The sequence below is a fragment of the Numida meleagris genome, chromosome 7, assembly GCF_002078875.1.
Source record: "Numida meleagris isolate 19003 breed g44 Domestic line chromosome 7, NumMel1.0, whole genome shotgun sequence".
Lineage (NCBI taxonomy): Eukaryota > Metazoa > Chordata > Aves > Galliformes > Numididae > Numida > Numida meleagris.
Window position 1 is genome coordinate 12,875,346 of NC_034415.1, and position 16,756 is coordinate 12,892,101.

At 38.4% G+C, this 16,756-nt stretch overlaps 1 protein-coding gene across 11 annotated transcripts in view; it reads left to right on the forward strand.

Annotated features, from left to right (window-relative positions):
• Positions 1-16,756, forward strand: part of DPYD (dihydropyrimidine dehydrogenase) — a 333,346-nt gene that overhangs the window by 290,533 nt on the left and 26,057 nt on the right. For all 11 annotated transcript variants that reach the window (XM_021404735.1, XM_021404734.1, XM_021404738.1 and 8 more), the window contains one exon: positions 65-244. In XM_021404735.1, the coding sequence (XP_021260410.1) occupies positions 65-244 (180 nt within the window). The remainder of the gene's footprint in view (positions 1-64; positions 245-16,756) is intronic.

The following is a 16,756-nucleotide window of genomic DNA, read 5'->3' on the forward strand; positions in this document are numbered from 1 at the left end:
TTGCTAAATTCTTCTGCTCCTCTTGAGCCTGGACATTGCTGATAACTGGACTTACATTTCACAGGTGTGCAGTGCAATCCAGAATCAAGATTTCACTGTTATTGATGACTACTGCACTGGACTGCGAGCTCTTCTTTACCTGAAAAGCATTGAGGAACTTGGAGACTGGAATGGGCAGAGTCCTGCAACCATGCGCCATCAGAAAGGAAAACCAGTATCTGGAATTGCTGATCTGATAGGAAAGGTATGTTGTTTCATTGTTATTCCTGCATAACACTATGTCTATGCAATTCCATCTTCATTGTACACGGTCTCTGCTAATTGCCTTGTGTTTTTTTTTTCCTTCGAGATATTAGCAAATATCTAAGGGCAGCTTAAGCAGGCAGACTTGAAATGCCTTGATATGGGATAACTTTTTACTATGAATATGATGTCTCCAATCTGTTTGTAATAGCATGTCCAATTTTAAAGTGTAGGATGTAAAATTACAAGTGTATTGGAACAATTTCTGGACTGCTTGTTTTAGTGACACTCAACTCTATTTAGACAAATACTAATTCTGTGCCAGAAGTGCCAGGGTGTTTCACCATAATGCAATATTCAGGAGATATGAAAGCCCCCTAGCACCAGACTTGACCAGCTGAGACAGCTTCTGTCACAACCAAGTTGATCGTTGGAATGCTCCATCAAGTGGGAGCTGATCATCATGCCTGAGCACCTCATGGTCTGTCATGGATACTGAATCCCATGCTTTCTACAAGGCAGGGAAGTTCCAGGTGATGAACAGAAAAACTGAATAATCTAATAAATTCCATGAGATCTTTTAAACCTAGAAAGTCAGTGGTGGAATAGGAATGTAAACTATGTTCTGTGTGAATTCCTAACCTCTGGACTGTCTCTCATCTCTGCTCTAGTAGTTCCCCACTACAAAAGCATCTTTGGAGATTTTTGCCAAGTACAATAGATTGCAGCAGCCCCAGTACTGCTCACCCCTACACCAGGACACCTACTGATCCTTGCTGAGAAGCAGGGAGGTGTAACTGTCTTTCTACTGATGCCTTGCTGCCTACTGCTTTAAGCAAAATACCTGCACAGCGAGGAGGCAGATCTTTTGTTTCTGGTTACTAGAGGGGATCCCTTTGAAGACTGATTTCAGTTATACATCATGCCTATTGATTATCCTTCTAAAAATCTGATATAACACTGTTGAAAATGTTGTAAAAAGTAAAGAATTACAAAAGAATAGGATTTGGAGTGTCAAATGCCTCCAAATCTCTGCTTATCATTGCTGATGACTAGAGTTGGATTTAGCAGGAGATTAGAGACTCCTGTATTGTTGTTCTCTGTGGAGCTCTGAAAATTATAACATTACCTTTCAGGAGAAAAGACAATCCCAATCCTAAAGCTCTGAATAATACACTGCTTAAAAATAAAACAAGATATAAGCAGTTTCATTTTCATCTACTTAAGCTAAGCAGTTAAACCAGTCTCAAAGGGTTATATTCAGACTTCCTTTCTGTAACACCTGTAGAAACACAGCATTTTCAATTCACTTGACAGAGATTTTTTTTCAGTTCTTCTTTAAAGCAGCGCTCTGTGTTCTTGGTATTGTTTGCATTTTACTAAACGGACAGCCATTGACAAAGATGTTTCTAGTGTCCTTTTGAATAAGAAAAAAAAATAATTCTTAGTCTTCTTTGCTTGTCACTACATCAATAGTTAACTTCAGAAAAGGTAGTGTGAAAAGATGCTATAAGGGAGCATTTAATAATTCAAAGGAATCTTAACTTGAAACGGGTCAAATGAAAAAGAATGAAAAACAAAGCCTGATGTAATCATGGCTGGCTCTTTTAGACATTTAAGAAGAGTAAGATGCTCAGAATATAACCAGTTGTGTATTTGATTGCCCTTAGCACAGAATTATATCACTGGATCATTGCTACTAAATAATAAAATATAAAGCTGCACCATTGATAAAGCAGCGATATTTTTTAAACTGAAGCTCAAAATGACAGTCCAAGAATAAGCATTCAAGGGAAAAGGAAGAAAAATAACACCACATGGGTAAAAGGAAATACTATGATAAATGATCCTACTAGGGGCAGTCAAATACAAAGACTTGATATCATTAATATTTATAATATCATAATTAGTTGCACTGTGCCTAAGCAGTGTTATTAGTGTAACTAATTATGTTATCATAAACTAAGTTAGTAATACTATAGGAATCAGTATTCTTACCATCATAAATTATTATCAATATTGGATTTCATGTTCTTGTGCCTAGCAAATTCAGTTAAGTATTGCAGTTCCATCTCGATTCAAACACAAGTATCTAGCTTGCTTGGCAGCAAGTAATAATATGCAGTCCTGATTCTCTTTCTTAAATAAATTCTCCAAAAAGCGTACCCTTACACCCTCTTGAAAAAGAGGAGATAGCCTACTGATGTGCTGTGTATGTTCTCATTGATAAAAATAATGTGTGACCATATCTTATATGTGCACTAAAATGTGACAGCCCAAATCCTTCCTTCCAATTTTTAAAAGCTTCCAAGGAGATGTCTAAGTTTCTCTTGGCATTACTGTGCAATGAAATGCAGTTTCTTTGGTAAAACCCTGTAAGAAGCTAAACGGCAAATACTGATGCACTTTTGCATTTTAAAATGTCAGGATGTCGATTTTAAAATGTTGTGATTTATTTGCGGTAAATGTAAAAATATAAAGGAATGATTCTCCACTTTGTAAGTGATGAAATTCCTATTGATTTTCATATGGAAATGTAGAGATAATTCAGGCAATTGATAATTTAATTATAAGCAACTGTGGAACAAGTATAATTTTCAAAAGTTTCGAGAACTACTTGCTTTCTGATTGTATAAAAGTTCATTAAGCCTTTCCCAGGCCTCAATATATTACAGAATTAAGACTGGTTCTATTCCTACTTAAATATGTTCATAATGGTTTCTATGTTGACTCACAGTACGATACAGAATGTTAACATCCATATTTTTATAAAGCAGTGCTCTAGCCTTTTGATAATTCATGTCCTTTCCTCATATCATCATCAAATAGATGCTGGGTGCAGAGTGTCGCCACAGGAGAGTGACACAGTAGAATTTTGTCATGAATTTTTTTAGTATTTGATGACCAGAGTCAATGAAATGATAAACACTTTCTTCTAAGAAGAACACCTGACATCAAAGCGAAGCTGTCTTGCCCTTCAGACACCAGATAAATGGCAAAATGAGCAGTTACCACTGTCGTTATGTTTATCACAATCATTTACTTTGTAAACAGAAAGAATACTAAAAACACTGTGCTAAGTGGTGTGAAAAAGCAGTTTAAGAGCAGGCACACCCACCCTCGGCTAAAAAGGAGAATGATTTTGATCAGTACCTATTTTGCTTTTACATTAACGCTACAAATACTTTCATCTGATAATTTCCAGCCCTTAATAAATGAGAAGCATCATGGTGCTGAAAAATATTTTGGAAACTCAAGTGCTGACTTTTTACTTTTCAACATTGCATAATGTATTTTTTGGTCCATAGACTCTAAATGTATCATCTTTGAGGGAGCTGGTACATATTTTCTAATAGTTTTTCTGTAAAACTAGCATTTTATGTTTACTAATGCAGTGTTTGCTGCTGCAGTCAATACTTGCCATTGTCCCAAGATGTGACCTGTGGTAGTACGCTACCTGTAATATCAATGAGATTCCCACTTAGAAATGCAAAACTCAGTTGTGGCTTCTATTCACTGTCTCTCATAGCTTCCTGTAGCTCCAGTAATTTTATTCACACTTTACTAGGACTGCAGCCTTGTCCACAGCCACTCCGAAGACAGTCCTAGCATAGATGCTGCATCAGCCTCACAAAAGTGGACAAAACCAGTCTTCAGGGCTTTCTTCCTCATTGCTTTTCTGATGGCTTATTTAGGTTTTTTTTTCTGTGAGAGGACCTGACATTTGAAACTTTGACACAGATGGCTGTCATTAATATCACCTCTGAATAACCTTTCCATTGAATGCGTGAAATAAACCTTGTCAGTTTGTCTCAGCTATAATCTCAGCTTGCAAATATAGACACTGAGATGAGAGAGTGGCAAGGTAATGGTGACACCACGCTGCTTCCTCACTGACTCCCTCAAGGAAGAACTTTTGTAAAAGCACACTTGCCTCATCATGAATTTAGATGGAGATCAAGAGCATGATGCAATGAGGCAGACAGTTAAGCATGCTTTTACAACCAAAAATTATTAGGGTGGCTGCATAAGAGAAGGAGAGCACAGTTAGTATCCTTGTAATCCCAAATTAACTGAATTGTGTTTTAGAATAATATTCCTGAGTTTCTTAGGAATATATATCAACAGGAGTGATAAAGATAACTGTGTTCTCACTAGGCATCTAGACAGGGTACAGTATTCCCCAGAGGTGCAATTTGATCTCCTCTGCGTAGTCACTGTCTCACCTTGTCTGTTTATTACAGGAATCTTTTATTAGTTGGTCACTGATCTTACTCCAGGGAGCTGAAGTGATTATGTCCAAGAGATACAGTGGTGTCAGCTGATGGCAACAGAAGTGGGATACTGTGTTTCTCTATAAACTCCCACCTAATGTCAGCTGCAAAATCATACCTAACACAGTGGTCTCTGCACATGCCAGGTAGCTAAACATGTGGCAGTTTATGTGTTTATAGGAAGAGGTAAACATATACAGATATTTCATACCTTGCTTTCAACACCAGAAGTTTGCAAACCAGTGACATTTATTTGGTTGTATTTAAAGGTTAAAAAATTGAAAAGGAAAACAGTTAACAGAAGTGTCTTGATTTCAGAATTATCCAAAGCCCAAACCAACTCTTTTTCCTAGTGGATCCTTCTCAACTTTTGGGATTGTGTTGTAATGAAAATGTTAAAGCCATATCTGATAAAAACATAGACAATTTCTTCAGCAAAGAGATGAAAGAAGGTGATCCTGAACATGCTCCATTCAGTGCATGAACTTCATAGAAAAATTCTTGTAACTTAGATTTAATAAACTGCGAATTTTGTTCTCTAAATACGTGGACTTCCAGTTATGGCTAAACATGCTTTCCCTTTTACTATCAATGAGTACTAGAAGCTGATTCTTCTGAGTAGTAGAAGCCTGCTAAATTCTAACTTGATTGCAGTCAAATGTAATGGTCTTTTATAGGGCAAAGAGACAATTTTGCAAAACCTTGAACATTTCATATGATATATTACACTGGCTCTTCTATTAAATAAATAAACTGCCAGCTACGTACGGACACTGTTGCCATGCATGCACTAAGTTTTGTCTGTTTTCAAATTCTTCAAGACCTCTGACCACCTTCAGTGAGCAGAGGTGTTCACTCCTCCTGTTTCAACCTTTCTTCCCTTACTCCCATCACCAGTTCTGAAGATTCAGAGGGGGAAAAGATAAATTTTAGGCTGATCTCGTTGATCCCATTTCCTATTCTTAAGTCTTGCACCTGAAAAATAGATTTCAGCCAGTCACAGCTTCCTAAGGCATATGGTTTAGTGGGCAGTATTGGTGGTGTGTTGACAGCTGGACTATATGATCTTAGAGGTCTTTTCCAACCTTAATGATTCTGTGATTCTAAGTGTAAGCTATTGTTGATAAAGATGGGCTCTTTGTTTAGGGTATTAAATGGACTGTGCTTCAGCACACTCAGGGACTGTTATAGCCTATGCTTGTTGGGTTGACCAAAAATAAGGTTTTGCAAAAATGTATCTGCAGACAGATGAAAAAGTAAGTCCCTTCCTCCTGCTCCCCCCTCCTCATTCTTCACTTTCTCTGCCAAGGTGAAGAAGGGGCTCCCCATGGCTCCCCATGGGAGTCTGTCTGATGGTCTGTTTGTGGAGCATCCCCAGTAGTGGTTTGGGGAGCACTGGCAGAGCAACCCTCTGCACCCTGCTGTGCAAGTCATGAGGGTTTGTTGCTGTTGATAAATCTCCCAGAGTTTGCAAGGCTAGGCAAAAATCCCTAGCCTAAACAATATGTGAAGAAAGAACCTAATATTAGTTTTCGCTTAATGGGTCTATTATGGAAGTATATGTTATGATTATCTACAATGTTGTTTCTTATGCAGTCCACAGTTTCTTATAAAAAATGTACTTTCCCTGACAGTGAAGCCATTTTCAGTTGAAATTGATAAAACAAAAGGAACTAGGATTATTAAGGTAGAGTTAAGAAGTTTAATCTTTGTAGGTTTTATACGTACTGTATGCTAAAATTGCTTTAAGCCCTGAGTTTAAAGTTTGATATTCACAGCTAGTGAATGTGGCTATTAAGGAACAGTGTATTCGCATTAACTCCTTGGCTGTGTTGGTTTTAGTGCTTTCACTGCTGGCAACAGACACCACTCCGGGAAAATCCAACTCTTGTTGCAAAAGGATTTTTAAAAAATCCAGGTACTGCCAAAAATACATAATTCTTTTTTTGTACTCTGCAGTTTGTTTTACTTAGGAAAATGGCCTGGTCATACCCTGCAGCATGCATTCATTACAGTGATCTTTGACTGGCAGATGCAGAGTAATAAGATGCATATTTTAGTGCTTATTATAATACCCTGTCCAAAAACAACTTGACAAATTTGTGATTTCGACAGTATCTCATTTTGCTGGCTGCAGTGCTCTGTGATTGCCTGGTCCACGTGGCTTCCAGATTATGCATACCACCAATACTGCTCATTAAAATGGCCACAGTTCACCAGTTTCGGTAGCTTGGAACGAACTTGGAATGAATTATTATACAACAAAGAGGCTGCTGTCATGCAGAACAAAAGACAAGCAAAAGAGAGCTTTGGCTTAATGAGGCTAAGTGAGTGTCTCCCCTGCATCACCAGCTACTTGACGGCCTTTGAGCATGGATTTTTTTCTCCACAGGCCAAAACCTTTGGTCTATTATTTTGTGTTTATGCACCTTGAGGCTAATATACATTTTAATATGCTGCACATGGAGAAAAAAATCAGCCATTAGATTAGAACATGTGCACTCCCTGTTAAGTTAATGACAGCCGAACATAGAGATAAATTTAGGTTTTCATATTTAATTATAGCACAGCGCAGTACGTTTAGCAAGGATAAATTGCACTATTATTATGCTTCATTTTTTTTGACATCTTTTCATATTAACCATGCACACTTACCCCCACTTCCTCCCCAGTGTCACACTTAATGTCTGTGTGCATCATCCTCCTCTAACACCATTAATTTTTTATTCTGTACAGTTGTATATGTATTATTGTATTTGTTACTTATCTTACTAGTTGGGTAAAACCATTCAAAACAGTCCTTGTGTTAGGTGATCTACATAAGCAATAAGGACAGAAAAGACATGAAAAGAATTGGCTGGCATGGCAGACATGGCTTCTCCTGTCTGCTGTAGGAGCAGGGCTGCCCAGCCCTTCCTCCCAGGATGCTTTCAGTGCAGCGTGCTCTGTCTATGATTGCGGAGTGCTAGCCCCATTCTCAGAGAGCTGTATTAGAAAAGCCAGGGAAATAATGCACGGAAGTTTTAATTAGTTCTGCAGAACTATACAGTTGGCTAATATTAATATGGATAATGGGGAAGAATTTAGTGTTGCTTTAGCATATAGGAACGAAAATAGATCTAAGGTTGGTAGGTGGCACATGTGCTTGTTGGGCCTTTGAGCATGCATTGTTTCTGTGTGTCAGAGCTGTTGCTTCAAGAGCAGGATTTAGGCCAGACCTCAGCCTTGTAGACAATGTGAGATTAAAAGCTGAAGAAGATGGTGCCCAATTCAGCCTTTACATGTCCTTATTAAGTTTTAATGGAAATGTTTGATAATTTCTGTGTGGATCTGATGGTGATGTTGGACTATTTGTCACTACCTGAGAGAACTCTGAGATTTTATTTCAGCTCTGGGCTGAGCTATCCAGCTTGCTGTGGCTTGTGAAAAATATGTTTGCGTGCTTCACAAATTTAAGGAAATACTGCTATTTTCCAAAGTGGATTAGAGCAGGTAATAACTCATAGGAAGAAGATTTTCCTACTCCTGCTGTGTGTATAAGCAAGTAGAAGATATTATGCCACAGGCTTATTCCTAGATTATTCCTTATTGGGTAGTTGTTTCATGACAAAAGACACTGTGGCTTGATGACCAGAGGGTCATGACAGGAATAATAATCACCATATGACAGGGTGTCTGGATCTTGGTGATAAAGCATTCCTCATTGCAATCAGTCAGCACTTGCTGGTGCAAGAATTTTCCTCAATGGCAAAGATCAGCTTTTTCATATTCATTGAAAGCAAATCAGTCTCTCTCTCCCCTTCCCCCACCCTCTTCCTCCAACCTTCGGTTCTGTATCAGCTTTTACTGTTCAAGAGATTTTTTCTTTATCAGGTGAAACTCACCGAGTTTGGGGATGTTTAGGACACTGCAGTATTCATGGGATTGGTATTAGTTGCAGAGCCTTATTTTTTGCATCCTCGCTGGGTAAAGCCCCGGTCAGTAGTGACTGATAGCTAATTGTCTGCAGTTCAAGCACCAGAAAATGTCAGCAATTAATTTATATGTGCAAAACCATTCTCTCTGATTTTGTAAGTGCAGATTTTGATGCAAATTGCATCTGTGAAAGCAAGGTTGTGCCTTTCAAAATGTAAGCTATAATTACTAGTCTGAGGACCTGATGATATGAAATTCTTCCTCTAGAATCTACCCCTAGTGAGCTAAGTCATTTATTAACAATATTGTGTATTTCTAAGCAGTACTTCTAACTATCTTTATTGTTCATTAAGCACTGGTAAAATGCTTGATATTATCTGAGGTGTAGTTTTAAGGAGATGCAGGTTATATCCTACCAGTATTCAGATGACTTAGAAACATCTAGCCAACTAAAAATGTCTCTTCTGTATCTTCAGGTAACTATTACTAGCAAATGCTTCATTTATTGATGTGTTCCCAGTTTGTTTATGGTACTAGTCACAGATGCACTTACTGATGTGCATGCAAAGGCTTGGGCTCTTAGCCTCTGAAACAAACATTGCCCCTCAAGCACCTGAGGAAGCTGTCTACATAGATAGCAAGGTGCTTCATGAGCCACAGTGCTCGTGTAAGGAAAGCACAAAACAAAATCTGTGGAATTGGCTATAGCAGACTAAATATTACTTTTCAGGCTGTTTTCCAATAACTGTATTATTCTTGGGTTAGTTTTGAGAGTGATTTGATTTTATGATTTCTCAGTTCATTTTCTTGACTAAAACATCTCTTGTTTTAGTAACAGATTTTTTTAGAAGCCCTAAGTGTAGTGACAGGCACAGATGTATCAGAAATCTAGGAGTGACTTATAGGGAGAGGCTAAAGAAGCTAAACTTGAACGTATCCATATGTCCTTTGTAAAGGATGCATGCAAACGTAGCAGGTGAAGAACTCAGTGGTCTACAAATATTTGAAGTCTGCAATCAATCGAGAGAGAGGAATTTTGTGATGTAGAGTGAAAATTCAGCCAACACTGAATTGGAAGAAAAGGATGTGTTCAGGAAAAGCAGCAGAAAAAATATCCTGATTGGAAGGCAAGTCTTTTTGAAGTGATGGAGGCTTCATGCTGTGTTGCTGAGATTAAAGGGAGGGAGGACTTTTAAGACTTGAATGCATGAAGTCTAGCAAAATCCTGCCAGGAGACATTTCAGGTTGCCAGGAGTATGTGCTGGGCTTTAGATTTTTCCTGTCTGATTTGCACGTGCTAGCATATGGCCCTTTGAACATTTCAGCTGAGCCCTAGCAGCTATCCTTGGAAGCCACTGCATCCTAACTGAGTGTTTAGACAGTGGCTCAGAGTAAGCCACTGGAGCCAACAGTACCTGGCAATGTGCAATTGAAATGTCTTTCTGCTTAAAGATTAAGAACATATTTAAGAATCTTGATTAAGATCTTTGTCACACATTCTGTTTTCATTTCTATAAAAAAAAAAACAACAGTGACGATTTTTCTGTAATCGTCTGTTTTTCCAACCACATGGATGCCTCAGCTCTGGGAGCGGCAGTTTCTGGGTTTTTACAGACAAATGGATTAAAAATGTCTTTCTGTCTCATTGCACATTAGTCATACTTTGGCAGAGGGCAACTGCCCCCAGAAACTGAAAGGAAATGTTGGGCACACCATTTCTACACGTAGGAGTTGAGAAAAGAGGTTTCTGTACTTTGCTGACCTATCCATGCTGCACAGAATTCATTAAGGCCCTGGAACCGTGTTTGGGTTGTTCCAGGGAGCAATTACAGCCAGCCTGTAATCTGCAGCTCTGTAGCACATTGGGGCTCTATAATAGTTTGAAGGGGCCTGGCAAGAATTTTATTGATTTCCTGGGATCTCATTCAGGCTGATTGCGCTTGGGTACTCCAATGGTTGATGTTTAAGAACACCTTCCCTAGCTATTATTAAGAAGGTGGGTCTAATCCTCACGTAGGTAAGACCTTGTTTGCCCTTCATTCAACTCAGCAGACAAGTTTTAATGAAATAGCTCCATTTTATTATTTATGCCACTTCTCTGTTTTTGATTGCTGCATTTGGAACTACTGAGTGTAAGTCATTGTGTAGCCCATATATTGATCAGGATATGTCATGTTGTGTATCTATTCTTTTGTTAAGCATTTTGTCTCCTTCGTATTTGACTACTTGGAATAATTAATACATTTTTTTCTATTATTATGTAGTATCTCTTCCAAGTTGCTGATTTATTTATACATAAAAACTATCAAAAACCTTGTTGTTTTATGCAGTATGTCTGGATTCATAAGAAACTCAGAAGCAAAGCACTGAAATAGTGCATGGTTTTTTACATCTTTTTTGCATCCAAGATGTTGCAGTTGAGTTTAAAGTAGTTCAATTCTAGAACCTATCTATTATAATTTTATTTATTTATATTACCCATCTTTACACCATAGAGCATTGCATCCTAGATGCTAATCATTACTTACTATTTGCTGAATAGTCATGTTCTCATTTAAAATATTAAAGATATGCCAAAATGCATCCTTTCCAATTCCAGGCTAGAAGTCTAATGCAGGCCCACCAGCCTTTTCTCACTGCCTCTACTGAGCCTTCTTTCAAACACTGAGTGCTTCTGACATTTTGAAGTGTCCATTTCAAAAATTTCCATTTGCATATTGAAAACCAGGAAGCTCATCGTAAAGCATGAAGCTCTATGAGCACAAATATATCTACATGTTCTCTTTTACTCAAAATGTATCACTAAGATATAAACAACTCATGTGCCATTTATATTTGTGTAAATGACATTGTAAAGCCTCTAAACATACCTGTTAAAGCAGGAGCACCAACAATCCTTCAGTGAGTGTAGCGTGAGTGTGGTTTTCATAAGCAACATTTATAAAAGAACATCCAGGCAAATGGAGTGTGGTCTTTCAGGGCTGCTGCTCTGGGTGGTACAGAGCACGCTTAATTTATGTCTCATACTCCAGAATTCCTCTCTTTCTCTTCACAACAAAATCATAATCATTTATTTGATAGACTGCAGGCATTTTATTAGCAAGTTTGTCATAGCTTGGTTCTGACCTTCCATGTCTGATCTGTGGGTGGACTTCTGTGCTTGCTGGTGAATTTTGGCCTTAATTACAAAGATAAAGCAGATGGAGGAGAAAGTTAGTGTTTACAGTTTTCCATAGGACTTAATTTATTTTTCTGTTGTTTATCACCGAGGTATTTTAGCCTACGTAGTGTGATTTGTTTGCAAAGTTATTTATAACAACGCTGAGGATGAACTTGCAGTCTGAAAAGCTTGTAAGTCTGCCTACATTTAGAAAAAAAAATTATTTCCTTCTTATACATTCTGAAAGTTTGTTTTAGAAACCCAGCACTGAGAACTGTGACCAGAACCTTTAGGCACATCTAACTCAAAGCATCTGCTGTTAGAGCCTATCTCTACTGACTGATGTTCGTTTAGAAAGTGGAGCTGGGTCAGGATGTGAGAAATTGTTCTTCAGCAGTAGCTAGGTATGTTGAATATTGACTTCCCCACCTCTAGTGAAATTAATGTCAGATCAGTTAAAATTCATTCAAGGCGAGGTGCACCCAGTTAGCCAGGTGCTGCGGTGAGAGGGACAATGTCGCAGCACGACCTAACTTGGTTTCGAGTGTGGGGATATTGTACAGAGTTATCAGTCTCTTAAAGATGATTCCATTCCAAGACAACTCCCTTGCAATGAAAACTTGGAGAATTAAGAATTTGGTAGGTAGTGGTGGATGCAAAAATACCTCTGCTCATAATGATAGTCAACTCTCTCTGTCTCAGCCCCACAAGGGCAATATAATTTTCTTCCTTGCTTGCAGCTCGTAAACACGCTTCTCTTCACAACATACACCATATGCCACTGGAAAAGGGCTGTAAAGTTTTATGGATATATTTGAGGGTATTATAAAAGGATAATAAAGTAAAAATAATGCAAAGAAATAGAAATTATTGAACAACTGAATTAAAATATTAAGCTGAGATAGTTTCCTTTCATTTAGTTTCTAATTGGGCATTACAGTTATGAAGAGGTAGAATTCTTTTTTAGAGTTAAGAAAACTAAGAAGAAATTTGATTTTCACAGTAACTGTAAACGTTTGTTTAAATACACATAGTTTCAGAACTTTGCTGAAAATTATTTAGCATTAGCTAATTCAGCATAAATCTGATTTCTGATGATTTTTTAAAATGTTTTGAATGCTTTTAGGAAAATATTTTAGCTCAGAGATGAAAGTTTTCACTCATATATATTGAAATATTAATTAATTAAGCAATGTTACAATGAAAGATATAGTACAATGATGGTGATGACCTAATTACAGATAATTTGTCTAATCTGAAATCAGTTTCAAACCAAAATCTGTCCTCTTTCTCTGGAAACCCACCAGAGAAAACAACATGATTGGTCTCAGTCATGCTGCCCTCATTTTCCTGTTTAGAAATGAGTATTAAACAAAATGATCATTTTAAAGGTAAGAGTGGGCAGCAGGATAATCTGCTGACTAGAGTAGCATAGTTTACCTATGTTTTCCCAGGCAGAACTTCTGCACCTCAAAATTTCTGTTCCAAATTGTGGGTATTTTTTCCCTCCAAAATAAGATGGAGTACTGTACAGGTGAACTCTTCTCTTGGAAACAACCCCTCGGAAATCACTGAAAGAAATTCACAGTTTTTCAGTGCTTTCTCTCCTACGACAGCCATAGTGGCTATTCCTGGCTCAGCCTGCATGGTCCCCCTGCCACCTCCCACCCACCTTGCCATGAGACCTGCTGTCCAGAAGCCTGGTGGCCCTCATATCCTGGTCCTGACCACTGCATGTAAAGCATGCTCTAAAAGAGAGACAAAAATTTTATGTTGTAGTGTCTGTCTGGGCTGAAGTCTAGAGGAATTCTTGAAAGATAACATTTAGCTTGGTAGTTTTCACTGGAACCAAGCTTTTAGTTGTGAAGGGAGTTTGGCCAAAGTTCGATTTTATTTGTGCTCCTGATAGCTTGTATGTATGTAAGAACAGTAAGACTCTAAGCTGGCTGCTGTAAATTTTACTATGATCTATTACAGCCGATGGCGTCTTAAATTATTTTTCATCCCTTATCACAGCAATCAGAAACTTCAGATAAACATTGAAATCTACTTTGCTTTGTCTCACTACAGGGGTACGTTCTATTCCGCAACTTGCAAAAAAAAAAAAAAAAAGAGAGAGAGAGAGAGAGAGCAATAATATACATCTGTTAAAATATATAAAAATATAGCATAAAACCCAGAGAACCTGCGTCTGATTTTCATGAGAGGATGCTTAAAATGAATTAGACTGTTTTCTAGGGAAAACTTATGGCACAGTGCTTGCGTATAAATTAACAACAATGAAAGTGGTAAATTAAAATTGTGACATCAATTTCATTTTTAGCTCTGTTTTGCATTTATATAGAAGGATTTATTACTGTGATTTACCATCCACTGTGAGGTAAAAGAAAGTATAAAGTAGCAGCAGTTGTAATTATTTCCTAGAAAACTTTAGCTTGCAGCAAATGCTGCAGCAGGTCTGCTCAAAAGCATGAGCTAGGGCTAGCCCATCATGCCCATCCTCTCTCTGTTTCCTAAGATGGGTTCCAGCATTTTCTGACATGTCACTTCAGTGGCAAGGTTCAGCACCTATTAAAGGGTAGACCCATCTGCCATCTCAGAAGAAGTACTAACCTCCTTCATCCCCTCCACTTTTTCTGCGTGTATGCTTTTCCCCACCTCCCAGCACACGCTAGAAACTGGATGGTGGTGGCATGGAAGTGCTAGGTGGGCTGTCCCAGGACAGAACAGCAAAGCGGGCCTCTTACTTTTCTTCAGTACAATCAGTACGAAAGATCCTTTGCTTCTTACATGCTAGCTTAAACCTCAGGTTGAAGACTGTACTCCATGACTCCATTCATTCCTTGTGCTTGCTGGATCTTCAGCAATGCTCTTTTTATAATACAGCTGTCCGAGGTGACTGAGGTGGCATAGGGGCATGTCCTAAGCTGTGGTACAAGCTCCCACAGAATTTAAGAATCAATTAGTGTTTTTGCCTTTCATGCTGAGAGTAGAAGGCACATTTTCAGCTTTGCCTTATCTCTGTAGGAGCGTATCTGCATTGCTGCTTGCTTTTCTTTTTACAGGAAGGAAATTAGTAAAATCTTACCAAAACAAAACTGCCTGTCCAGTACCCAAAGAATGGAATTGAGAGAGCAGGTGAGCCATGTAAGATAGGTGGAGTTCATTAGTTAGCAGACAGTATTGTAATGATGAAGGTGGCATAAAACCTTTGCAAGAAGAGACAACAGTATGAAGCAGGCGTCCATTTTATCTTGTTTCTTTTGTCTTCTGAAACAGTCATGAGAGGCAGGCTCAAAAGACCTAATTAAACACTGAAAGGAAATGAAAATTAGTTCCTGGTTCCATTGCCCAGGTTGATTCTGTGCATACTCAATTTGTATTATTTTCAGGAAAAAAAGTAAGACATTAGACCAGAATTCTCGAAGTGTTTCTCGTTCTTGAAGAGATGGACTAGGTGGCAGGGCTGCTCCTCCAGTACCATCCATGCTCCTGGTACTGCCATGAGGACCTGCCAAGTGTTTAGCACAGCTCAGATCTGTTTTGTTGTTATAAAAAGGAATCAGTGAGCCCCTACCATTACTCATTTCTATGGGGGAAAATACTCAAAGGCTTTGAAGCAACTGTTTTCTAAGGAAAAAATAGCAAACACCAACACTGTATTTTTTAAGCTGTTTTTTCACTTAGAGATCAAATTAAAATATTATTACCTTTTGATCTATCTGTGCCAGTGTTAGTGTCACTGATACCTATGAGAACGTGCCTGAAAGAAAACTTAATAGCATCCAGATGATGCTTTGCTTCCAAATTAAGAGTGCACTGGCATTATGCAGATTATGCAAGGAACCCCTTGTGTTAATTGAGAAATCGTGTACCTTAAGAACACACCTGGTGCAAGAGCTTACTTTAAGACTGTATTGAAGATATATCTCAGACTTTGGCTTATGCTGAAACATTGTTTATTTTCCTGATTTTGGGGGGAAGAAAGAAACTTTTTCCATTTTTGAAGATAAAAAATGTATCCTTAAATGTTAAAAACTGCAGTGATATCTGTGTTAAATAATTCCATGCTAGGACTTACTTTTTATGGTTATGCATTAAGTCCTGTGAGTCTCGCTCCAGCAAGTCCCTGATGGCGAAGAATAGCATCTATTGAAATGACTTGGATGTTACAGTGTTTTACTTCATTCTGCCTGGGCACTGACATCAGAAGTGACTAGATTCCTATAGGCACCTAACTTCAGAAAGTGGGGAGATGTCTGTACTTTCAAATTAAATGTGCCCGGGAATATTCCTGGGTACTGAGGCCAGCTGGCACCATGCAGCCTGTGCCAATGATCAGAAGCTGTTAGTCTCCAAAGCAGGTTGGCTGCAGGCAGGCTGCCTGCTGGGAGCAGCTCCTGGAGCATGCCGACTTCCAAAGCCTCTCTAGGAATTGCTGGGATGCTGATAGTGAGCACAGGCCATAAGCAGGCAAGAAAACATTATAACAATTTTTTAGGGTAGATGACAGCATCCTTGTGCCCAGGAACATTCCCAGACTTGTTTACTACTATGAATATAGACTGAGACTCTTGTAGAAGTATTAAAGAGGGGGGCGGGGGGGGAGAGAGAGAAAGAGCAGTGATTATGGCAGTATGTGAGTGGGCACGAACAACGGACAGATGGACATAAAAATGAGCTATATTGGGCGTTTGTGAAAATTGCACTGGGAAAAAGAGCTCTCACAGCCTGAGGCTCCAAAATCAAGAAAGCCAGTGAGAATTTTTAGAAGTGTTCCAGAAATATCTGCTATCTAAAATAAAATAGAACTTAATGTAATGTAGTATATGTGTGACTAATACACATATTTATGTATGATGTGACTAATACAAGTATAGATAGTCTAGAAAAACTATAGCTCACTACCTTTCTAAATGGAATAAGACAGCAAACTCCTGAATTCACTGCATCCTAATGGATGAATTCAGTTTGTAAGTAAGAGTAGGGCAAAGTTGCAGTAATTCAAATGAGAGCCCTCAGAAGCTATTTTTAAATTAAGAAGTTGTGCAGACAAATAGGAATGGAGTTGCAGAATGAAATGGATGCTGCTGTAGACTGATGTTCATACAATATGTGTTTCAGAGGGGTTTTACTGTGTTCTAGCTTTAGTCTGGCCTCGTGA